Raw genomic sequence first — 25,350 nt, 5'->3', positions numbered from 1 at the left:
TATGCAATACTGGCCATCCAGTATCCACTACAGTGTCACTTGCACCGGGGGAGGTAGAAGCCCCAGAGGCTGGAGATCCAGGGGGAGTGGAGACTTGGACCCCTTCCCAGGTAGAACCAGACCTCAGGAGACACAGGGTTACACAGGGTAAGCAGCCTCCCACAGCGCCTTGTGCTTGAGCGTGTGGTGGAGGCTGTGGAATAATTGTGCCAGCCCCTTGAGGTTCCCTGAGGCCCACAAGGTACAGGGGCAATTGAGAGAATCTGGAGTGCCCCAAACTGAGAAAGGGCCAGACCCACGGAGGCTTAAGGGTGGGGATCAAAGTAGCAGGTGGTGGGAAGGCAGGAGGTAGGGGAAAATGACCAAAGGGTCCGATGCTAACCTAGGACCATGGTGGGCACCACAGGCCCAGTGCCAGGGTCCAGGAGCCCTGCGAGAACCCACAACAATGTCTGCAGCCAAGGGGTAAAAAAGTAGCAGAACACCAAAAGGCAAAAGAAAGAAAAGACAAAATCAAAATGAAGAAAATTTAATTAAATATCTACAAGACATTGTCAAGTAATTAACAGAACCCAGCTCAAGTAGGTATATGTGAAAGACCTTTAATGTGGAATGCAGGCAAATTTTCATATGAGTGATAGGATGAGGGAATTCAGCTTCTAAAATTCAAGGTGCCAGGGGCCTGCGTAGGGTCTTCAAATGTGCCATCCCCAAAACTTACATGCCTCCCTGGGGAAAGGAGGGGTCCCAAATTGATTTCAGATTATTTTCTATCAGGTTGGTTAATGAGAAAGCAAAAGAGAAATTCAGGTCAGTTACAGAAAAGTGAAGTGATGTTCCTCGCACATGTTCATTTGTAATCGGAGACCCTGAGTCACTGCAGACGCCACTGTGCAATGCCGCCCTCAGCCTCTTCATCCCTGGGGGGCTGGCGGGACTCACCCGACCCTCAAAGTCCCTGCACATTTCAGCAGTTGGTTTGCCAGCCTCCCATTCTTTCACAACTCTGGAGCGAAGATCTGCTACCCCTTCGTCCTCCAGACCTATGTGAGTTAATCAAGGTGACTTTAGGGAATGAAGCCAGAGAGCTGGGTTCAAGTCCAGCCCCACCTCGGCCCCATTGTGTGATCCTAGGCAGTTCCCATCCTCTCTCTGGCCAAGCCTCAGTCTCTTTGTCTGTGAAATGGAATAATGATGCCTACCAGGGCTGCTATGCGGACCAAGGAGGCCACAGCTGTGTGAGACACTGCTTTTTAAACAGACTGGACTGCATTGGGGTTTGACTAACAAAACAAAACCAAAGGAAAAAAGCTTTGTTGAACCCGGGAGTGGGGTTTCACAATCAACCCTTCTGAGCTATGTCTGGGGGAGGTGAATTTTTATGTTTCCTCATGGTCTTTTTGCCAGGGCTCACCATCTCCTCTTGCCCCAAACAGCGGAAGGAGGTACCAGAGCCGCAGTGGTGGGGAAGCAGGTTGGGGTGGGTTGGGGGTGGGTGAGGGAGCCAAGCTGGCTTGGCTCCTGGAGGCCTGAGTCAGCGGGCAGGCAGGCAGGGCGGGCCCAGTCCTCGCAGGCTTGGGGAGGAGATGGTGCAGGAATGTTCCTCCCGCCCAGGCCTGGGCCCTGCCCACCACATTCTGGCTCCTGCACTCTGATGCTGCAGCCTCAGCTCTGGCTCCGAAGATGGGAGATGTCTGGAGCTTTGTTGAGTAGGTTCAGCCAGGGGCCTTCAGAGGCAGCCTGGCCCTGGGGACTGACCCAGGGGTGGGCAAGGCCAGGCCAGAGCCTGATGGGAACTGGGCTCTGACCCCAGAGCATACCCCCGCCCCACTGGGTGATGCAGCCAAATGCCACTGCTCACTAGACCTCAAGTTTCCCGTCTGTGCAATGAGGAATTGAACTTGGTGATGTCAGATGATGGATGATCGGGGCTGGCTCCCCCAGGAGGCGGTGCAGGTGGAGTCCAAGAGCATCTACATTTGTGACACATCTGTATGTGCATGTGTGACTTCATGGCCGTGTGTGTCACTATGCGAGTGTATGACCGTGCACAGTACTATGGTGTGGCTGTGAGTGACGACGTGGCTGAGACTGACAACATGCATGTGGGCGTGGACGAGTGTGGACGTGGCTGTGAATGTGTGACAGTCTGCGGCACTGTGGCTGGGAGTGCAGTTGTGCAAGCACATGACCATGCATATGTGTGTGTGAGTGTGGAGCCAGGTGTGACCTGTGTGCCGCGCGCAGGTTGTATGGCTCTGTCTGCTTTGGGTTGGGCAACTGCGTCTGTGACCAGGCATGGCTCCGTTACAGCCGTGGCACAGCTGTGGCATGGTGGTTCATGGCACTCCTGTGTCCAGGAAGCAATAGGATGCAGAATCTGAGGGCCACCTCCATCCCCAACCCCTATATGTGGCCACAAAGCAGACTCCTTTCCTGGGCTGGGCCAAGACTGGGGATCAGAGGTCCCCCACCCCTCAGCTCCAGGTCCTGGTAGTTGCCCAGGGCAGAAAGAGAAGCCTTGTTTTCCACCCGCCTCAGGGAGGAAACTGGAGGCAGCTGGTCTCAGCTCAGTCTGGAACATCTGCCTGGCATGAGACTGAGGCCAGCCCGCAGGCCCAGCCACCACCAGGATACCCGCACACACACACTGGTCCCCAGTCCCCTGCTGAAAGAGGCTCCGGCCAGCCCAGACAAATCTCAAATTCCCCCAACACTCAAACCCACACAGAGATAGAAAGAAACCACAGAGAAGGGTTGTGACATCCTCATTTCCCCTCACATGTATGTCTGTCCCTGCCTAGAGCCCTCAGGATGCCTGGAGGAGGCCTGGCCCATTCCAAGACTTCACGTTCTGATGCTTTTCCTAGGTGCAAGCCCCTCCTGAGAAAAGCGTCAGACCAACCCCTCACCCGGAGGATGGAAGGCATGGGAGGTGGCCCCGCGCTCAAGAAAGAGACACAAGAGGGCAATACTATTCCCAGGGCAAGAAGCATGAACAGGGGACTTTCCAGGCACTGTGTGTTGAGAAGAGCATTCCCACCGCCCCCAGCGCTGACTGGGCCTGGGAAGGAGACCCCCACTGCCCAGCCCATGGCCAGAGCGCTCACTGCAGAAGGCCGCCTGGAAGTTGGAGCGGGGAAGAGGTTAAGGGTGGGAAGGTCCTCGGATGGGTTGGAAAATGAAGGAAGGAGGGCAGGGAGGAGAGAAGGGAAAATTCCACAGAAAGTCCCAAATCTGACCTAATTTTGACCCAGGGCCAGGGGCCCATTCCAAAAGATCCTCTGAGGACGCTCTGCCCTGAACAGGGAGCCTCTGCTGCCCCTTCCCCATTGCACCTGCCACCCCTTACTCCATCTCACTGCCATGAGCTCCCCCGCCCCCAGCCCAGCTAAAGCCTCCCCTGATGTCCAGACCCCAGCAGCCCTCCCTCCACCAAGTCCCCATTGCCCCAAGAGAACCGCGGCCCCCCAGCCCCCCTCTTTCCCGTGTGCAAACAGATTCCTGTTCATCCTGCCTGGGACACCCCCAAGGGCATAGCTCGGGGGTCCACCTCAGTTTCCAACTGGGCAGCCACTGCAGGGCTGGGCAGCCTGGACTGGACAGCTTGGGGAAGGACACAGGTTCTGAGACCCCCCCCCCTCCCCTGGACTGGGGCTTTCCTGGGGGCAAGGCTGGGATATCCCTCCCGGGGAGAGGAACCCCCTATCGATTAGACTGTCCCTTCCTCACGTGACCTTCAGTCCTAGATCACAGAGCAGCAAAGCCAAACCCCTGGCAGGACTCCACCCATTTGAGAGATGAGGAGAGTGAGGTCTGGGAAGGGTATGCATCCAGCTGGGGTCCAGGGTCACCCAGAGGTCCCCAGCTAGCCCCTGCCTCCAGCACCGTCCTCCCCCCAACTTCTGAGGTTCTGGGGTAAATGTTGTGCCCATCACGACCTCAGAATCTGGTCCAATCGCTCCCAGGGACAATTAGGGCTGTATCCTTTCCCCCACCCTCATCCCCCATGGGATCCAAATAAGGAGTCATATTTTTGTTATCTTAACTGTAAAAGGTTTATCAAGAAAACAAGAAAGAAAGAAGATTGAAGCAGCAGCAGCCAGGAACAGCCACGACCTCCTGGGGGGGCCAGCAGTGGCACCTGTCCGTTCCCCCAACCCACTGCTGGACCACGCCCTGGCCTGGGGGTGTGGGGGGAGCCCCCTCGAGGATGTAAACATGGGTGGGAGACAGCACAATCCCACCAGAACCTGGGCTGGCATCACAGTGAGGCTGGCTGTGGGCAGGTGGGCCCAGGATCCCTGGGGTGGTGGGTAAGCTGGCCCCTGGGAGCCTGAGGCCCAAGCCTACTTGGAGTGTGGGAGCTATTGCTGGTGAACTCAAATACCCAGTAACTTTTGGGTGTCCCCTCCAGGAAGGTGCCACCAGGGTCCTGGGATCCGAGGCTTGTCTTAGCACCTTGAGCCCAGGGCAAAGATGCTGCATGGTCCCCTAGCCAAGGGGTGAGGGGGCTCAGCTGGTGAAGGGGAGTCAGGAGGGAGTTGGCCTGCAGCCCCTCCTGCAGGGGGGTGGGGCGGAGGTGGGGCAGGGACAGGGGCATGGGAGCAAGGCAGATCCCTCCCCTCTGTCACACAAGGGGACACCACCGAGGGGGGCACCAAACTTGCTTGGGAAAGGTAAAGGAGAGAAGACGGGATCTTTTCATGCCTCCACAGCCTTGCCCATGCTGTTCTTCTCCTCTGAATGCCCTCCCCATCTACTGTCCCCACTTACTGTCTGGTAGGTCCTTGTCATTCTTCAAGACACTACTTGAATGTCACCTACTCCACGGAGTCATCCCTGACTGGCAGAACGAGTGGTCCCTTCTGTGAGCTATTTACCATCAATCTTTCTGTATTGCCCCTGCCTGTTTCTGGGTCTGACCCCCACCTCAAATGGGGACTCCCCAAGAGCAGGCGTGTCGCAGCCCTGGATGCCCAGTGTCTGACCCGGGGCCGCAGCAGGCCTGCGCGTCTGCTGAATGAACAAAGGGATGGTGGCCAGGTGAGCGAGCACTATAGGCTCTAGGGGAGGCTAAGACCCTGGTCTGACCTCAAGTGACTGACCAGCAGCCCAGGCCTTGGCCTGGAGGGCTCCTGGCCCCATTCTCACCCCTGCTGTGCCCCTATCTCTAAGGGGTGGGGGACTTCCCCAGGGATATCCATGACTCCTCCAAAGCCCACCCCTGACCAGCCAGGCACTGCTGGTGTGGGAAGGTCTGGAGGGCAGCATGCACCGCAGCCACCAGGCCCCAGGGGCGGGGAGAGGACCAGGGACACGTGGTCAGAGGCTGTCATACATGTGCAGCGTCTTCTCCAGCTGCTGGCCTACCCGCTGGTAGAAGAGGATCTGCTGGCGCAGGTAGCTCTGCATCATGTGCTTGAAGTCGAGCTCGCGGCGCTGGTGGAAGTGGTTCATCTCAGCCTGCAGGGCGAAGCCCACCACGCGGCAGCGCCTGCGAATGCCATCTGCCTCGTCCTGCGCCATGCGGCCCTCGTCACTCATGCGCTGGCTCTCCTTCACCTTGGCAAAGGCACCTGGCACAGGCAGAGCGGAGGACAAGGACAAGTTAGGGCTCCGGTCTCCCCAGTTCGCTCCCTAACCCCATGGTGAGACCCCTCGAGGGCAGACAATACCCTCATCAGCTCAATCAGGCCTCGCTCTTGGACTCCATGGAGTCCAGACCCATGGTCCAGCCACCTGGGTGTCTCCACCAGGATGTCCCCCAAACCCTCACCTTCAGCACATCCTAAACCAGATGCACCATCTTCCCTCCAAACCTGTGGCGACGCCAGCAGCCCACACCTGACCAGTCACAGCCCTGCCCTGCCAGCTGATTGATTTCTAGGACCAGGCCGTCCCCACCCACCACAGGCCTCGTCACCCCTCACGCTGGCTCCCCATTCACCTCCAACATCACCTCCTCCAGGAAGCCTTCCCTGCAGCCCCAGTACATCAGGTGCCTCTCAATGCTCTCAGGTGCCCTGGGCTTCCCTCTGCCACAGCTCTTACCACCCTGTGGTTTCTCTGACCGCTTCCTTCTGGGCTGTGAGCTCAATGTCTCTAGCATCCAGAACAAAGCCTAGCCCACAGCAGATCCTGATATGTGTCTGCCAAGCTGATTCAACCTCACTGGACTGCTACCATAGGCCCCTCATGGGTCTCCCCACCTCAGCCTCAGCCTCTGAGAGGTTCTCCATAGCACCTGAAGAGCAGCCAAGCTGGACACCCATAGCTCCAAGCCTCCCCTGGCTTCCTTCTGCCTGCAGAGCTAGGTCCCCCATTCTCCTGGCCTGTGAGGCCCTCTGGGAGTTGACCCCTGCACCCATTCCACGCTGACCCCACGTTCATCAAATTCAGCTTTCTTTCCTACCTTCCAGTCTCTGCCCCCTGGATCCCTATGCATAATTCAAGGCTCTGATGGGGTGCCGCTTCTACACGAGCATCCCCCAGGCAGACCGCCTCCCCATCTCCGCTCACCAGGGCTCTCCCCACCCCCGTCACCCAGCCGATTCTAAAACAGAGCCTCAAAAGCCACCTGGAGTTTTCCTTTGTGTGTGTCTCCCCACATATAGGCCCTGCTCCCTCCTCACCCCAGCCCCCAGGGGACTAGAGGAAGCCATTATAATAACCAGGTGACAGACAGTGGGGGGCGGGGTCAGCGGATGAACCTGGGGAAGGTACCCAATTTGGAAGAATGTGAATGAATCAACAAGCACTTGGTGAAAGAATTTCAGTTCTGAATTAACAGCACTTGACTGATTCCGTGCTGAAGCCGCTGGGGGCAGTTGCTGAGGCGGTGAGGCAGTCTGCCTGCGCCTGGCAGGTACTCCTTGTAGGGCTGTAGGGAATCCACTGTGTGAAGAAGATTAAGGAGGTGGGAGGGGTTGGCACAGAGGACAGCGCACTCCCCGAGCGCTTCCAAAGCATCCACTGCACACAAGTAACACGCTCGTTTTTCATGTTTCCCACCTCTCCCTTAAGGATGTCTCTCGTGGACCTTTGAAACATATTCCTTTTACTCTCAAGTTGTTCAAATGCATTCAGGATGCATTTACGGAGCATCTACTACATGCTGGAAATAACTTTGAATGCCTTTAGAAGGAGCAGTACCTATATTAGATAGCAAGTGTGTGGCTAATTGGCAAATAGTAGCATTTCAGGCAGACAGACTCTAATTTGGAGCATTTCCAGGGCTGCTCACACAGCACCCAAAAGAACTCTGCAGTCCCCAGCTCCCAGGCCACTCAGTCCTTTTGCCACCTTCCTTGAACCACTTCTCTCGCCTCCTGTTCCATTCTGACTGCCCAGGTCTGGGCAGCAGGAGAGGGATCACCCCAAGGCCCAAGATCAGGACCCCATGAGAGGCTTTGGAGCTGGAGGGGCCCTAGAGACTAGCTGTCCAACACCCACCACCACCCCCTCACTCTCCACCCCCATACTGTGCAGAGGAAACTCAGGGCCTGGCAGGATGGCACTTGCCGAGGGGCTCGCAGCCTCTTTCCTGCTCCAAAAGTGGGGGATGCCTGGCCCAGAGGTATCCCTGCACAGCTGGGGGTAGACACCACTTCTACTGCAAGGAGCCCAGGCCAGGTCCCCCAGGCATATGTGTGGGGCATCCAGACAATGGACTCAGGAACTTGAGAAGGTCCCAAGGGGTAAAAAGAACCATAAGAAGCAAAGTAGAAAAGAGTAGGACAAAGAAACTAGAGTCAGGCTTCAGCAAAGGGCACCTACTAGCCTGGATTCCACCTTCCTGAGAAAGTCTGGGTGCGTTGGGGATGGACTTGCATTTAAGAAAGCTTTTCTTGCCCATGGCCTTAGAGGAAGGAAACTGAGGCCCAGATAATAGGAATGAATCTATTGCAATTGCTAGGTACCCGCAGACAGGCAGGGAGACAGAGATGGGGGGCAAAGGCTGTGGGGGAAGGGGGAGGCCCCACCCTGCTCTCTGTCACCCCTCCACCCTGTGACTCCGATGTGGGACTGGGACCAGCTAACACTAATGCACCCCAGAGACAGACTGGGACTCAGGGCTCAGGCCTGTCCCCCGTCACCCCACACATTCCACCTAGGACTCAACCTGAGAGCTGAGGACCCAGGGGCACCTCCTCACCTGGCAGTTGTCCTGTAGGCTAGGTCCCAGGAACAGGGAAAGGCGGGTTGGAGCTTCAGAGCCCCAGGGTCCCAGGCATATCCCCTAAAATGCCACCTTGATCTATCTTGTCCCTACCTCTTGGAGGTAGTTACCGCCCACCCTAGGTTGAGGGCAGGAGGTCTGAGTCCTAGTCCCACTGTGTCACCTCCAACAAGGGCTACAGGTCTCCCCACTGTCAAATGGGGCAGGTTGGACTAGATGTGATGCTGCTGACAATCGCTCACAGCGGAATAGCGCTTTAGAGTTTCCACATCAGTAAAATGGGATGATAATAGTATCCATCCTATAGTTATAGCTGAGTTTAATTGAACTAATATGTTTAAAGTACTTAGGATGGCACCTGACAGAGTTAGAGCTCCAGATGCTACTCGCAACTATGTGCAAACTGCTTTTCAGTCCCAGCCAAGACCCAGCTGGTGGTGGCTCCTGGTGACACAATTCTGTGTTCATGGGAGCCTAGGAGGGGAGGTAGAGGGAGAGCTAGATGATGGCCCAGAGCATAGAGGCTGGACCCACCTATTCCCCCAGGCAAGAACTTGGTCCTCCAAGGTCCACTTTGCCTTGGCCAACCTGTGAGCTCCATGGCCCCTCCACACATGCTCTGTGGTCCAGGGCCTGCCTCCAGCCTGCCAAGGATGCCAGCTCAGTTGGTGCTAGAACACCCAACTCCCTCCCTGCTCCCTCCCCTTCTGGCTTGTCTACCCCAGGCACCCATCCCTTAGGGAGCTCCCTCCCCTATCTGTCTGGCACAGTAGAAACAGCCTGGCTGTGGAGTCAGAGACACCTGGGCTCCAATTCCTGCTCTGATTATCACTCCTCCTCACTGCCCCTCATCTGTAAACGGAGGGAACCACACCAGCCTCCGTGGCTTGTGATGAGTCTTAGGACCGAGCCCTGCCCTGGCTGGCTCTCAGGCAGGGGCCCTGGACAGTCACTGTTGCCCCTTGTTGTCCCAGGGTAACTATTACTAAGGTTCTCTTTCACCCTCAAGATTGCCCTGGTTTGGATGGTAAATTACATGGTTGCCTTTCTCTTAGGAGACCCCTAAACTGAGCTCCAGGGGCTGGGCCAGTGGGCAGACAGGCTGCACCTCAGTGCCAACCAGGTTCCATGGCTCATTTTCCTAAGTTTTCTTAGGCGAGGAAACTCTTTCAGGGTCACCTCAGAGGCAACACTTGTCCAAATCCTGGTCTCCTGACCCCTCCTAGGCCTCCCATCTCCTTCCTTCCAAGGCCTCTCACACATGCTCGCTATCTTTCAGATGTATGAACAGGCTGGACAGAATCCTGGGGACCCAGGGCCCAATTTTCCTGCTCCTTCCTCTGTGAAAGGGCTCCATCCACAGGGCCAACATGGGATCCCCCCTCCCCCCATCAGGCTGTGGTTCCCCCAATTCTGTCTCAGCCAAATTCCAAGCCCCCCTCCCTAACTTGCCCCACCACGGGCCTAGGAGTGGCAGTGCAGAGCCCAGAAGGAGGAAGAGTAAGCCCAAAAGAACTTGGCTTAATGGGGAGGGGTCCTCTGAGTCCGGGAAGGTGGGGCAGCCTCTGCCCGAGGTTGAACACATCACCCCAGGCCCCTCACCTTAGAAACACCTCCAGTGGAAACTCAGAAGTGGCCTCTCTCAGCTCTGTCTCCCTGCCCCAGGGTCAGAAAGGCCAGTCTGGCTTTACTCCCTCCTGCTTCAGTGGGAGCCTGGGAGCCCTGAGTATGGGGTTGCCTTCCTGCCCCCCGCTCTGCCCTGGGCGAGGGTCCCCAGACACTGGATGGGGGCAGCTGTTTAATCACTATGCCCCTGCTTCCCCCGATCCTGCTGCCCCCACAGGAACATGCCATCCAAGGAGCTGGTTGAACCAGCTTTCCCAGGCCGTAGCACAGCAGTGAGTGTGGCTCCACTTCCGCACAGGGTGACACCTGCCCCAGTGGGCCCCAGCCACCACCCCTGCCCAATCCCTGCCCAGAGCTCAGAGCCAGATCTAAGGCATCATTCTGTCCTCGACCAGACCCTCCTCAGGAGTCTCTCCCTTACCCACCCCTTTGAAGGCCTAAGAGCTCACTGTGTCCACCCTCCCTTGTCTTACAGATCAGGAAACTAACTCTCAGAGATGGGAAAGCACCTCCCAGGGACACATAGCAAACTGGGGGCAGAGCCAAGACCAGAACTCAGGCCTCATGTCTCCTGAAGCTGAAAAAAGGGAAGGAGGAAGAGAGGAATGTGGAGAAGAGAAAAAAAGGGCAGAGAGGAGAAGGAGGAAGAGAAAGTGAGGGGAGAAAGGAGGCTGGGAGCTGGAGAAGTTCTAGAAGTTAACCTCCTGGTAAAGGAGAACAAGGCGGGTTTACTCCAGACTCTCCTGGGGACCAGGTAGTGTGGTGGTGTTTGCTGTCCCCCAGGCTCAGTCCAGAGGCCTGCCTCCTGGCCTCACCCACAGGAAAACTCCCCACCAAGCCAGGCCTGACCTCAGGGCCTAGGGGCCTGGGAGCCAGCCCCACGCCCTGCAGACGTTCTTCCTTAGTTACCAAGCAGCCCTGGGGAGGACCACACCTCTCTCCTGCCCTGCCTATAGTCCCCAAGACTCAGCCACCTGCCGGGTCAGCTCCTGACTCACTGCTCAAGCAAGAAGAGAAGCCAGGTTGGGGAAGGGGGAATTGGATGGACCGTGTGGGTAGTGCCCTGGACCCCCGCTTCCTCCCCCAGCCCAGCCCGGGTGCCCCTAGGTGACCCGGCTATGAGTCACTTCCCTGGAAGTTCCTTGACAGCCCCACAGTAACAAGGACCCATCCTGTCCCTCCCGTACGGAGGGGGCCGTGAGAACTGAACACATGGCTGGGCTTGGGAGGTGGCCAAGATGAATGTGTCCTTGGGGAGGTGCAGGAGGACGGGACAGTCCCAGCTGGGCCATGGACCCCTTGTGCAACCACCATTCTGTGGACACAGCTTCTTCATCTGCAAAATAGGGACAGCCACCCTCCCGAACACAGATAGGGAGGGAGCTCACAGATAGGATATGCAGCAACACAGATAGGGAGGGAGCTCACAGATACGATATGCAGCGGTGAGAACAGGCTCTGCAGCTGCAAAGGCAGGGAAGCAAGCTTGTGACAAGTGGGAAGACAGGCTACACTCTGCGCTCTTGTTATCTGGGTCTGTGTCCGTGTCCCCCATGAGCCTGCGGGCTCCTCAAGGGCAAGTCCTGGGCCCCAGTCAGCTCCGTGTTCCCAGACCCCAGCCTGATATCTTGAAGGGCTCAATGCATGATGGGTAAATGAGTAAATGAGACAGAAACAGAGAAAACGAATGAATGAATGAACGCAAACAGACAACAAGAAGGTAAGCAGTGAGCTCCATGAGGACAAGGATCAGACCTGCCCATAATAATATCCCTGCACCTAGAATAGGTGGCAGGTGCTCGACACACTTGTTGAACATATGAATGAGACAGAGACAGAAAGACTAGCTGCGCCGTTCTGCTCGGTCTAGGCCATCCTCATACCCCCAGTGCCCAGCAGAGTGCAGATGCTGTAAGGGTCTCCAGCCCACACTGGCTCTTACCTTTCTGCAGGTGGATGATGTCGGGGAAGTTGGAGAGCAGGCCCTGGTAGAGAGACAGCGTGTCGAGCATCTGGAAGAGGTCGTTCTTGGGCTGCTCGGCGAACATCTCACCCACGGCTTCATAGGTACGGCCCGTGTGAGAAATGGCGCTGTTGAGGGCTTCGGAGCTGAAGGGGGGGTCCATCTGGAAGGCATGACTGATGGCCTGGAAGGCATTGCCCAGCTTCTGGAATTCCTTGCGGAAGCCCCCCACATGCTTGCGCACCAGCTCCGATGCTACAGTGCTGAGCTGCAGGACGCTGTCGTCCATCTTCTTGCTGAAGGCTTTGAAGGTGTCCACACGGTCCTCCACATCCTGCAGGTCCTGGTGCTCCGTGGGGATCTGGAAGGTGAGCAGGAAGCTGGCGCCCACCATCTCGTCCTTCTCGGCCCGGCGTTTTCCCATCTTCCACTGCTTGTCATCCAGGCAGCTAAGGAAATGCTGGAAGCCCTCGTACTGGGACAGCACGGGGTGGCTAGTCATGTGGTCCATCCAGAGGATGAGCCGCCGCTTCCGCTTCTCAATGAAGTCCTCCTCGAAGCGGCCTGTGGCCTGCTTCTCTGGCAGGTGGGGCACCGAGATGACAGTGAACTTGTGCAGCAGGCGGTTGTAGAGCCAGTCGAAGTGTTTGTAGCGCCTGTAGACAGGTGAGCCAGCGTGTGTGGGTGTGAGCTTGTAGGAGATGTAGCTTTTGATGCCCTTGAATTTGGTCTGTTTGGTGGGGTCCTCCACGGAGCAGGCAAATGGGTGGGGGTTGGCCTTCCACTGGGGGCCGCGAGGGCCCATTTCAATGGAGTATGTCTCAGCGATCTTGGCCATCATGGGCACATCACCCAGGATGAAGGCCTCCACGCCAGAGCGCACGAAGCACGAGAAGCGGTTGAGGTTGCGCCCCACCACGCTGCCTCGCTTGGCAGATGCCAGGCTGTCCTGCCGCTCCAGGGGTGGCTTGGGCCGGAAGGCCATGTGTTGGCTGGGGTAGGCGCCAGGGTAGGAGAAGTTGAGTGGGGGGTGCCCGTTGGCGCCCAGCCCACCAGCCCGTGGCTCCTCCACCACTGTGCATCCATCATCCCAGTCATCCCAGTCATCATCATCGTCCTCCTCGAAACTACCCTGGTTTGAGAGGAAGCCACTGCCCCCACCACTCCAGGAAGGGTCTGCCACGCTGGAGCTGTTGTATAAGCTCACCTGAGTGCCCAGAGAGCCTGCAGGACTGCTGGAGTAGTCGGCATGGTTGGAGCTGGTGCCAGAACGGATGATCTCCACGTAAGAGGCGGGGAAGAGCCCTGTCTCACCGCGGCTGTTCTGGCCCTGCAGCCATCCATCCAGCGAGGTCTCGCTGAAAACGACCAGGTCCTCATCCTGCTGGATGCTGATTTCCTCCTTGTTCTCGCTGCGGAAGTCATAGAGGGCTCGGCCTTTTAGTGCCATGTCTGGGCCAGTGGTAGAGAAAGATGAGGACAGAGTCCTGCCCAGAACTGGGGACACTTGCTAGGGTGTCCAAGAATGCACTAGCAACTCAAGGTCTGCCACAGCCCTCAGTCTCTCAGCCCCTACGGCGGGGTCTCAGCACCCACAGATGGTGTCCAGCCTCCCTCTCTTCAAAGCAATGTCCACGGCCCAGAAACAGGTCTCCCTGCACACACCTGTGGGCAGGGAGAGCTCATGTCCATGGTCTTCCTCCCTTCCTTCCTCAGCCCCTAAAAGGGAGAGTCTCTCCTCCTCCCACTCCCAGAAGCAAAGTCAAGTGACTCGGAGAAGTCAGCTCTGAGAGGGCAAGAATTCGACACTCTCCACTGGAACAATGTTCTAAAATAGAAGAGAATCACTCAGAAACCACCGTCCCAGAAACCCCGGCAGCTCTGGCTCCCAGCTCCTTCTGGCTCCACAGGCCTTGGGAGGCTCTCACATTCCTCTGTAGATCTGCTCCTTCCTCCTTCCTCCTCCTCTTCCTGGGCCACTGGGTTTTCAAAAATCCAGAAAATCCAAGAGGGGCAAGGAGAAAAGCAGCAGCCTCCTGAATCGAATCCAAGGGTGGATGTGTCCGGCTTCACAACGAGCCAGGCCGGGAAAACAAGGACTGAGGCTTACACAACAGGCCGCCAACGCTTCGACCCCGGCGGCCCGACCCGGCCCCCAGCCCCCAGCCGGCTGGGGCGCCCTCTCCCCGCCCCCAAGTGACCGGCCCCCGCCCCGGGGAAAGGAGGGGACGCGACGAGGCGCTCGGGCGACTTCTGGCCACTAGCTGAGTGGCCTCTTTTGTTTGCCTAATTCCTCAGTAGTTTCTGAGCCTGAAGCTGACCCAGATCTGAGTCCAAGGACCCCCGGCCAAAGGTAACCCCGCGGTAACCAGTCCCGCACGCGGGACGTGGACCCCCACCCTTCGCGTGCACGCACACACTCAACAGGAGTTTGGAGAGTGAGCTCTGGAGAGCAGATGGCGCGCCCAGCCGACTGTCCGTCCTCCGCTCTGCCCCGCCGGGTCCCGCCGGTGGGCGGCGGGCTGCGCCCCCAGCCCGCCTTCCTCTCCAGCGTTCGCAGCCCCTCTGCGCCGCCAGTGAGAAGCCAGCTCCAAAACAACAACAAAAAAGGCGATTCCGGGAGGTGGCGTCCCGAGGAAGGAGGGAATAGCCGACGGGGGCGGGAGGTGAGGGGGGGGAGGTGAGGGGTGGGGAGAGGGAGGGAGAAGGAAAAGCAGGCTGGGGAATTGGGCGAACTCCACAGCACTTCCGTGCGTCCTGGCTGGCCGGGGACTGCCCGGCTCCGCCCTCCCACTGGCCTGGAGCGCAGGAGCCGGGGCTGCCGCCTACTCCTCGCTTTTCCTTCTGGCCGTCGCCCTCACTCACTTGCGCCGAGATCGGGATGCGAGAGAGAGAGAGGAGACGGTCGGGGAATTGGGCCAGCCCGTCCGCCCTGGCGGGGAGACACCTCTCACCCCGAGGGGCTTAAGCGCCGCGCGACGGAGCTCTGCGGCCGCCGCCTCGCCTCCTGGACTCCGTCACCCTCCTGCCTTTTCCGCGACGCAAGTGAGGCAAACTCCTAAAGTTTGTGAAGTGCGGTGCTACAAGGAGGGCGCCAGAGCCGGGACCCCGGAGAGAGGGTTGAGGAAGTGTGCGTGGAGACCCGCAGACGCCCCCCTCTCGTTCCCCTGCCCCCCACCCCAGCTCCGGGGGCGACGGGGCCGTGGCGCCGCCCGGGGATTGCTCTCTGGAGGGGGCCCCAGAGCCAGCGGCGCCCTCATGGAAGAAGCCTGAGAAGGTTTGGATAGTCTGGATACTGGCTGCTGCGGGTCCTAGTACCCTAGCCAGACAAGGCCAGGAGTACCCCTGTCCTGGGCGACTTGCTTCGGGGCGGGGGAAGACAAGACCCTACATCCGTAGCGACGGGAACAAGACCGGGCACGAACGGGTTCCGTGTTGCTTCGTGCGGCGGCCGGCGGAGACTGGATGTCCTGTCTTTGCCAGCAGCACCCAGGAGAGAGGAGTGGTCAGGGTAGGGTTCCGGGAAGAGGTAAAGGGGACTTGACCCTGGGCATTGATTCTGCCAGGCACTGTGCTGGGCACTGGAGATTACAGTACAACAAGGCAGTCGGAGAGTTTGACACCCTCTTGTCAAATGATAAGTCCACCCTCTTGTCCTTCATTCATTCATTCTGTCTCTCATTCATTCAATCTTGCACTCAAGGAAACATTAACTGAGTATTCTGTACCAGGCCCCTTGGTCTACAAAGATGAATAAGGCGTTGTCCTTACCTACCGGAAGCTCAGATGTGTCAGGACAAGTAAAGAGATGTTCCCTGCCCGGTGAGACCAGTGCCATGAAATGTGAATGGGAGGGCACCTATTCCAGCCTGGGTTGAGCAAGGATCAAGGAAGGCTTTCTGGAGGAGGAGGTACCTAAGGTGAAGCAAAGGCTTTGGGCCCTACTCCCCTTCCTGGCTATGCCCTGGAGCCTTGTCTACCGCTCTAACTAGAACTTCCTTCCCCCTCATTCTCATTCCTCCCACTTGTTGCAGATTAACTGGCACAAGGTAGCGCTGTAAAGGTGGGCACCTTAGGCTGTTTTGAGGGGTGTAATATGCAGGCCTTTGGCTCCAAAAACCAATTTCATTGGTGCAGTGAATAGATCCAATTCCCTATGCAGAGCTGGCATTTGGCCAGGATACAGGCTTATGTCCAAACCCCAGAAGCCCAGGTATTAACTTACACAGAGAAATTCAACTGTCAGGCAGACCCGAATATTTGTATCAATAGATCAAGGCAGTTTGGGCTGCTTCTTAGGAAGCCCAGTTACCAGAAGTTTAGCCCAGTGAACCTGGAAACCCCAGGAGGGGAAGAAAGGATGGTATAAGTCTCTCAGCCAAGAAGCCTTGAGATCTTGTCCCCCGCCATAGGGGCAGCCTTGATTCTAAGGACTCAGTTCAGCCTAGTATCTCCAGGACAAGAGCCTGAATATGTTTCCCCAGCTGCTTTGGGGGCACCCCTTTTCTTTGATCTTCTGTTCGCAGAGCCTCTCTCCAAGCTGGATTTAAGAGTAGCAGCTACTTCCTTAGTGCTTGCTGAGTGCTAGACTCCTGTAAACATTTTACCTTTATTAGCTCACTTAATACAATTGATGGGATCTCTGCTCACCCAGCTAGGGGCCTGGTGTAGCCCCACCCCACTGAGGAGCCCCCAGTCACCACCCTGATGGTCTTTAGTTGGTTCCCAAATGCTTCAGTCACATGTTTATGCACATTTACACCTTGGATTTACTCTCATATCTGTTCAGGGGCAGAGGGAGGGTGGTTTCTATCTCACAGTGGCCACCTTATTTCCAGGTTCTTGGGGGAAATTCATTCTGCAGCTTCACAGAGATTTCCAGAACCTATTTCTTTTATTTCCAACCCTCTTCAAACCTCTGGGTAACAGGGCCCGCAGTTACTAATCTCAGGCAACTGCACTAACCTTTGTGGTTCCCTACACCCTGCCCATGCCTTTGGGAAAAGTCCCTTTATTAAATTCTCTTCACATTACTCTAATTGGAGTGTGTTCTTTCTTTCCTGCTGGGACCCTGATTTGGGCACAGGAAACAGCATCCATCCCCCATCCAGATAGCCAACTTTCCTCCTTTAGGAAAGGAATCAGCAAGGGAGAACTGTGGCCAGTGGTTTCCAGGCTGACCCCACTGGTGGCAGCGCAGTGGACACACTGTACTATTACTATAGTGATACTGTACTATTACTATAGTGATACTGTACTATAGTAATAGTACAGTGGACACACTGTACTATTACTATAGTGCAGACAAGAGATGATGAGGGCCTGAGGTAGGGCAGGGGTAATGGGCTGGGGAGAAGTAAATTTGAGATTCTATGGGGGTAGAACAGACTGGAATGACAACCAACAAGATGTAGGTATTGAGGGAAGAGTCAACCCACATCTTTAGAACATAGATTCTCAACTCCACTTTCCCCACCAGCTATTTCCCCATTTCTGTGCTCACCTTTGCAGCAAATTCCTCAAAATAGCCATCTCTACTAGCTGCCTGCAACATCTTTCCTCCCTTTCTCTTCTTAAACCCCTCTAGCCATTCTTTCACCCTCACACTGCACTGAAACTATGCTTATCAAAGTCATCAGTGACCTAATGGTTATTCTCAGCCCTCCTCTTAGCCTCTCAGTAGCATTTGACCAGGTTGATCACTACTTCCCCCTGGATACACTGTCTTCACTTGCCCTGGGGAGACCATACTCTCCTGGTTTCCCTTCTACTACACTGGTTCATCCGCTTCTCTCCAATAATTCTTTTCTTTTTTTAAAATTCATTTATTGGATGCTTTTTGGGTCTTCGTTGCTGCACGCAGGCTTTCTCTAATTGCGGTGAGCTGGGGGCTACTCTTCGTTGCAGTGCACGGACTTCTCATTGCGGTGGCTTCTCTTGTTGCCGAGCACGGGCTCTAAGCACGCGGGCTTCAGTAATTGTGGCGCACGTGCTTGGCTGCTCCGCGGCATGTGGGATCTTCCCAGACCAGGGCTCGAACCCCTGTCCCCTGCATTGGCAGGTGGATTTTTAACCACTGCGCCAGCAGGGCAGCCCCTCTCCAATAATTCTTAACACTAGAGTGACTACTAGTTGAGTGGTCCTCTTGTCTTTTTCTCTCTATATTCACTTCTTTGACGATCTCACCCAGGCTCATGGCATCCAACACCATCTTTCTGCCAATAATACCCCAAATTTTAAATCACCAGCCCAGGCCTTTCTCTAAAATACCAGACTCAGGGAATTCCCTGGTGGTCCAGTGGTTAGGACTCCGCACTTCCATTGCAGGGGGCACGGGTTCAGTCCCTGGTCGGGGAACTAAGATCCTGCATGCCGCGAGGTTTGGCCAAAAATTTAAAAATAAAAATAAAAAATAAAATACCAGACTCACATACCTTTCTCCTTGACATCTCCCTTTGAATGTCTAATAGACATCTCCAACCCAACATGTCCAAAATTGAATTTCTAATCTTGCCCCCCGAATCTGTCCTATTTGGCAGCCTTCCCCATCTCATGTGATGAGTACTTCCTTCCACTTGCTTAGGTCCAAAACTGGAGCCATCCTTTGACCCTCTCCTTATTCTGGAACTCCTCTCTCATTGGCATCTCACAACTGCTTTCCTGGTCCCAGCTACCACCTTTCTTGCGTGCACCACCACAACAGCTTCCTAATGGCCTCTATGTTTCCAGCCCTGCCTCCTGAGAATATGTCTATTCTCAACATAGCAGTCAGAGTGATCCTTTTAAAACATGTTAGATGTCAGTTCTCAGCTCAAGACCCTTCAGTGTCCTCATCTCACTTAACCTAAAAACCAAAGTCCTTAAAAGAGCCTCTGGAGCCTCTGTTATCTGAGCCCCTTTCCTCACCCCCTAGCCCACTCTGCTCCAACCAAGATGGCTTTGTTATTCGTCTTCTGATACGCCAGGCACATTCCTGTCTTAAGGCATTTGCACTCACTGTTTCCTCTTCCTGAAATGTTCTTCCCCTAGATATCCACATGGCTAACCCCCTATGAAATATCACCTTCTCAGTAAGACCTACCCTGACAGGCCCTGTTTAAAATTACAGCCCATCCTCATCCCAAGCTCTCCTATATCCTGCTCAGTTTTGTTTCACGACACTTATCACCTGCTAACATATATAGTTTACTTATTTATTATGTTTATTGTCCGGGGAGAAGGAAGTTAACCAAGAGTCCTCCTGCAGACACATTGAGCAAGGGCTAAAGATAGAAGGGAGTGAGGCTGGGGGAATATGAAGGGTGGGGATAAAGTGCAAGCTGGGAAAAGGTATTTGCACCATAGATAACTGATCAAGGATTAATATCCAGAACATACAAAGTACATCTTCAAATCAATTAGAAAAAAGCAAACAGTCTGTATTAGTTTCCTATTGCAGCTGTAACAAATTACCACAAACTTAGTGGCTTAAACCAACACAGATTTATTATCTTACAGTATTGGAGACCAGAAATCCAAACTGGATCTCACTGGGCTCAAATCAAGGTGTCAGCAAGGGCTGTGTTCCTTCTGGAGGCTCTAAGTAAAATTCCATTTCCTTGCCTTTTCCAGCTTCTAGAGGTTGCCCACACTCCTTTGCTCATGGCCCCCATTCATCTTCAAAGCCAGCAATCACACCTCAGACTTCTGTATGCATCATCACATCTCCCTGACTCTTCTGCCTCCCTTTTTCACTTATAAGGATACTTGTGATTACATGAGACTCACCCAGTTAATCCAGGACAATGTCATGGTCTCAAGATCCTTAATTTAATCACATCTGCAAAATACCTTTTTTCATGTAAGGTAACATTCACAGGTTCTGGGTGAACATCTTTGGGGGGCCATTATTCTACTTACCCCATAATCCAATAGAAAAATACACAAAAGACACAAAGGCATTCCATAGAGGAGGAAACACATATGAAACCTTTATTCATCAGGAAATGCAAATTAAAATCACAGTTAAATACCATCACACACTCATCATATTGGCAAATATTTTAAAAAATCTAACAACCAAGTGTTGTCAAGAACGAGGAGCAAAGGGAACTCCCATGCACTGTCAAAGGAATATAAATTGGTACAGCCCCTTTGGAAAACAATTTGGCAATATCTAGTAAAGCTCAACATGCACTTTACATGTTCATGCATACTTTACATGCATACTTTACAACTGAGCAATTCAACTTCAAGATGTATACTATTCAACAGAAGCTACTACATATGTGCAACAGGAAACCTACAAGAATGTTAATAGTAGCACTGCTAAAAATGTTCCCTCCAAAAAAATCCAACAGGAGATGGATTAATAAATTAGATAGAACCAAACAATGGAATATAATGCAACAGTTTAAAAAAAACCTGCAGCTACAGATAAAAAACTCCACATGATGTGATGTCTTCTAAGCAACACTTCTCAAATGTCAGTGTGCATACAAATTACCTGGGGATCTGGTTAAATGCAGATTCTGATTCTGTAGGTCAGAAATGGGGCCTGAAATTCTGCATTTCCAACAGCTCTCTGCTGATCCATGGACTACACTTTGAGTAAGAAGGTTCTCAGTATTTAGGGATGCATTTACAATGATAAAACCATTTTCCTTTTTAAATTTTTTTAAATTAAAAAATTTTTTTCTTTTTCAACAAAAGGTAAAAATAAACACTAAATTCAGGAGAGTAGATACCTTTACCTCTCACTGGGGCAGTGGCTGGAATATGTAGATGAAGTGGTCCTGGTGATGCTTTCTTAAACTGGCTCTTGGGTCCACAAGTATTCATTATACTTTGTATCTTACATATGTTACATATAGTATTTTCCATATATCAAATATTACATTTTAAAAAAACAATGAAAAAAAAAATGAGAAGCGTACAAAAATGAAACAAAATGATAGGCGAAGAAGCTAGGTGGCGTCAAAGTCTTGGGCAAATAAAGAAGTTAGTCCTGTAGCGCTACACTAGGCTAAAACAGATATACTAGCAGAAAAAGTGTTAAGTTTGTTAACTAAATACTCGGCACCAGAAGTGCACCCTGTCAAGCTAATTCGTTTGAGCCCGGATTAAAGGGTCAGCACTTGTACTATCCAAGCTTTTCAAACTTACTGGGTTTTATGAATCACCTGGCGTTCTTGTTAACAACACAGATTTCCAGGTGACTCCGGTGTAGATCCCGATTCTGTGGGTGTAGGAAGCAGCCTGGGAATCGCTATTTCATAGGTTCGGTGGCGCCTAGCCCCACTTGGCAGGGAGAAACCGTTCCGCCCGCCTGCTAATGGACCTGGCGCTAGTGGGCGGTGGGCATACCCGATCAGCCCCGGCCGGCTCGGGGAAGCCCCCCACGAGGTGGGAGGCCCCCCCCCTCACACCGTCAGCACAGTAAATTCAACCAAACTAGCGCGACAGTCACCCCCCTTTCCCGGAACTGGCCTCTTAAGCTCTTGTGGGAAAGACTCTCCAGAGAGGCCCTGAATGGCAAAAATTTAAATGAGAGGAAATAATTACGGCACTAGGTGATTAATTGTAGGCAACTTAAAACCGCGCAGGCTCGTCTTTGGGGCCTCCCCTCTCGTCCCCTGCGTCTCCCAGTGCTTTTTCCCCGCCTCCCTCAGAGAACGCGAAGAAGAGAAAAATCGCGAGATACGGACGCGGGGCGTGGCCCCACCCTGACCAGTGGAAACAGAGGGCGTGGCACTGAGTCTTTCTTTTATTGGCCCAGGGTCCCCAGGCCCCGTTTACCAGTGCTGAGGCGGAAGTCGCGCGGGCGCCGAAACGCGCGCTGAGCCTCGGGTCCTGCAGCATCCAAGCCGCCGTCATGGTGCGGAAGCTTAAGTTCCACGAGCAGAAGCTGCTGAAGCAGGTGGACTTCCTGAACTGGGAGGTCACCGATCACAACTTGCACGAGCTGCGCGTGTTGCGGCGTTATCGGCTGCAACGGCGCGAGGACTACACGCGCTACAACCAGCTGAGCCGTGCTGTGCGCGAGCTGGCGCGGCGCCTGCGGGACCTGCCGGAGCGCGACCCGTTTCGCGTGCGCTCCTCGGCCGCGCTGCTGGGCAAACTGTATGCTCTCGGCCTAATCCCCACGCGCGGGTCGCTGGAGCTCTGCGATTTCGTCACGGCCTCGTCCTTCTGCCGCCGCCGCCTGCCCACCGTGCTCCTTAAGCTGCGCATGGCGCAGCACCTCCAGGCCGCCGTGGCATTCGTGGAGCAGGGTCACGTGCGCGTGGGCCCCGACGTGGTCACCGACCCCGCCTTCCTTGTCACGCGCAGCATGGAGGACTTCGTCACCTGGGTTGACTCGTCCAAGATCAAGCGGCACGTGCTGGAGTACAATGAGGAGCGTGACGACTTCGATCTGGAAGCCTAGCGGGTCCTCCCTCGCCAGGACTGCATTTTATTGATGGGGAAGCTGAGACCTGATGCCTGAGATTCTATGAAGGCGCCCTCCCCAAGAGTGTGTCAGCCAAGAACTTGGCTCCTCAGCTACAGGCCCTCGCAGAGCCAAAGGGTACGCCCTTTTTCCACAAAATTTTCTTAGACTTTGGACAATTGGTAATTAAATGACTGCCTTAAGAGACAATGGGAAGCGGTTTTGCGCTGCCACAGGGAATTGTTACATTCTTGTACCTGAAACATTGTAGTGTGAAAGCAATGACTTTGGGGGGAGGGGGGCTACCCCCGCCCCCAGCTTTCCTTTCATTTCTTTGTAGCAGGACAGTTTAGTTTAATTTATATTTAACCCGAATTCTTGCGCTTGTTCGTGACTAAGCTGTGTACAGATGTTGGAGAGTTTGGTCTCAAGTTTTCATAAAATGGATGAGATTTTAGTGTTTAGAGTCCTTTCTCTTGTTTAAAGGAATGCTCTCCTAATGCCAATAAATGGTATAACTGCTTTTTAAGTGCAAATTTCTGTCTGGGTTTCTCACGTAGGGTCACATCTGTAAAGTCTCCCTGGCTCAGGAATCCAGAGAAGAAGACTAGAGACAGCAGCGATCTGCCTGTGGGTGAAGCCTGCAGCAGAGCCTGCGTGTGGAGGTTGCAGAATGTTTTACAGGGCTGGGCAAATTTGTCAGTTTACCAATCCCTTCCTCGGAATGAGTGTTTTGGCAGAGCTCTTCCCCACAGGACTTCCTGTTGATATTCCAGCCCCAGGAAATACCATATTAGAGGTCTGAAGTGTTTGCTTGCCTAAGGAAATAATCACCCTGTAGCTTGGCCATCTAGCGGTTAGAAGTGGCCCAGGAGGTTCCTGGAAACTTATGAGTGGAGCCCTCAGGAGGCCCCAGGGCTGCCTTCCCGGAGCAGCACCTGCACAGCCTCTGCCCATCACAGCCTGCCATGGCTCCCTGCCCAGCCTCTAATTTAGACAGAGATTAATTCTGATTCCCCAATTGGAATGGGTTTTACTGAAAGAAGCAAAGGATGGGTTGGGAGTCAGGGAGCTTAGCCTGATGACAGTGGAGGAATGTGAAGCAAGAGGATCTGCTCTAATCCACCCCCCTCACTGGAAGGGAGAGTAGGGAGACTACCTCATTTACCCAAGACTTCTACGAGGAGAATAATAGAATGCCAAGACCAATGGATTGCTTTTACGTGTGCCTTCTCCATTTCCCCAGGTGTAAGGCAGCATTTGGTGAAGAAACAAGGGAAGGTGACACTGGGGATGACAGTTATAGCAAATGCTTCTACTGTGTCAGGCACTAAATGCATTACATATCTTAATCCATTTAATCCAACAATCCAATGACATGGGGAACCCAATTCTCTACTTTTCAGATGAGGAAACAGAGACAGAGATGGGTCAAACTGCCCCAGATTGTATAGCCAAGAAGTGGTGAAGCTGGAATGCTCCTTTAAGAGTCGTGTGAACGGCAAGAGGGGAATAAAGACACAGACCTACTAGAGAATGGACTTGAGGATATGGGGAGGGGGAGGGGTAAGATGTGACAGGGTGAGAGAGTGGCATAGACATATATACACTACCAAAGGTAAAATAGATAGCTAGTGGGAAGCAACCGCATAGCACAGGGAGATCAGCTCGGTGCTTTGTGACCACCTAGAGGGGTGGGATAGGTAGGGTGGGAGGGAGGGAGATGCAAGAGGGAAGAGATATGGGAACATATGTATATGTATAACTGATTCACTTTGTTATAAAGCAGAAACTAACACACCATTGTAAAGCAATTATACTCCAATAAAGATGTTTAAAAAAAAAAAAAAAAAGAGTTGTGTGAACATTGGCACAGCCAGCCCAAGGGATACATCAGGGTTTAGAGAGAGTCCCTGAATCTGAGTTTCCAAGCCAGCAGAGAAGCAACAGCACTAGCCAACGTTGTTGGTCCCCAACAGGGTGCTGTGCAAAGGTTTGAACAAGGAGCAGGCACTGAGCTGCCAAGCCTTGGCTAACATTCATTGAGGCCCTCACTAAGATCACTCATGCTGTGTGGCATGGCCCCCCGCCCCCAAAAAAACATAAATAAATAAACGTTAATACATTGAGACCCTGCCTGTGCTAGGCTGCCATTTGCTCTTCCCAACAACCCTGACGGGTAGGTGGTGTTATTCAAACCTTTTCAGTTTGGCAAACAGATTTGGGACAAGAACTTGTCCAAGACTGTGGTTCAAGTCCAGGCTCGTGCAACTCCAAAGGCCATGTTTTTTTCAGTGACATTCCTTTAGGAGAGGAAGGAGAGAGAATCCCATTCATCAGCTCTGGTGGCTGGGCATAATCTTTGCCCATTTGAGGAGTGTCCTCAGGGCTCCCAGGATTAGGAATCTCATCAGGGGAGGGTTTGGTGGCTCTAGAAAGCAGGAACCCCCTGCGGCCCTCGAGCTCTCACAAGACCCCACAGGGCAAGACGGGTAAACTGGTCCCTTTGGTGTAGTTGAATCCTGCCCTTATCACCCAAGCGGATACAACTTGAAAGTTCCCTTGAAGAAAACTGGATTTAGGAATTTAGGAGTAAAATTCAAGATTCTTCAGAAAAGCTATTCCTTTTCTCCTTTGGGGGAAAATGAGAAAGAAATGACTTACCAGAACCTGTAACCAGAAACTTTGGGCTTTAAAAAAAAAAAAAAATTGGGGACGTCCCTGAAGGTCCAGTGGTTAAGACTCTGCGCTTCCAATGCAGGGGGCGCAGGTTTGATCCCTGGTCAGGGAACTAAGATCCCACATGCAGCGTGGTGTGGCCAAAAAAAATTTTTTTTAATTAAAAAAAAAAAATGGACTTCCCTGGTGGTCCAGTGGTTAAGACTCTATGCTCCCAATGCAGGGGACACAGGTTCAATCCCTGGTTGGGGAACTAAGATCCCGCATGCCGCACAGGGCAACCAAAAAAAATAAAAAAACTGCAAGACAAGCGATTCAGAAGGAGGCTAAAGCCAGACTGCCAGGTCTGGATTGGGGCTTCTGTGCCCAACTAGCTGTGTGACATTGATTATTTTACTTAGCCTCTCTCCATTTTCCTTGTCACAAATATATGGTAATAGAGGGTGGGAGGAAAGAATGAAAAATTATTGTTTAATGGGTCCAGAGTTT

General features: G+C 53.7%; 2 protein-coding genes across 2 annotated transcripts; one reads left to right on the top strand and one right to left on the bottom strand.

Moving 5' to 3' along the window:
• Nucleotides 1-513: 513 nt before the first annotated feature.
• Nucleotides 514-16,994, bottom strand: SNX33 (sorting nexin 33). Its single transcript, XM_082452631.1, has 2 exons — nt 11,751-16,994; nt 514-5,579 (listed from the first exon to the last, which is right to left on the bottom strand). The coding sequence occupies exons 1-2, from the start codon at nt 13,219-13,221 to the stop codon at nt 5,326-5,328; spliced, it is 1,725 nt and encodes a 574-aa protein (XP_082308757.1). The 5' UTR covers nt 13,222-16,994; the 3' UTR covers nt 514-5,325.
• Nucleotides 16,995-17,754: 760 nt separating this feature from the next.
• IMP3 (IMP U3 small nucleolar ribonucleoprotein 3) lies at nt 17,755-22,711 on the top strand. Its single transcript, XM_082452710.1, has one exon. The coding sequence runs from the start codon at nt 21,625-21,627 to the stop codon at nt 22,177-22,179; it is 555 nt and encodes a 184-aa protein (XP_082308836.1). The 5' UTR covers nt 17,755-21,624; the 3' UTR covers nt 22,180-22,711.
• Nucleotides 22,712-25,350: the final 2,639 nt, after the last annotated feature.

This window comes from Balaenoptera physalus (assembly GCF_965194825.1).
Source record: "Balaenoptera physalus genome assembly, chromosome: 2".
Taxonomy (NCBI): domain Eukaryota; kingdom Metazoa; phylum Chordata; class Mammalia; order Artiodactyla; family Balaenopteridae; genus Balaenoptera; species Balaenoptera physalus.
This window is presented reverse-complemented; position numbering and strand designations above follow the sequence as displayed.

Coding starts and splice junctions, on each gene's coding strand:
- SNX33 (XM_082452631.1), bottom strand. CDS start 13,221: ATGGCACTAAAAGGCCGAGCCCTCTATGACTTCCGCAGCGAGAACAAG. Junction 5,580..11,750: donor CATCATCCACCTGCAGAAAG/GTAAGAGCCAGT, acceptor TGCCTGTGCCAG/GTGCCTTTGCCAAGGTGAAG.
- IMP3 (XM_082452710.1), top strand. CDS start 21,625: ATGGTGCGGAAGCTTAAGTTCCACGAGCAGAAGCTGCTGAAGCAGGTG.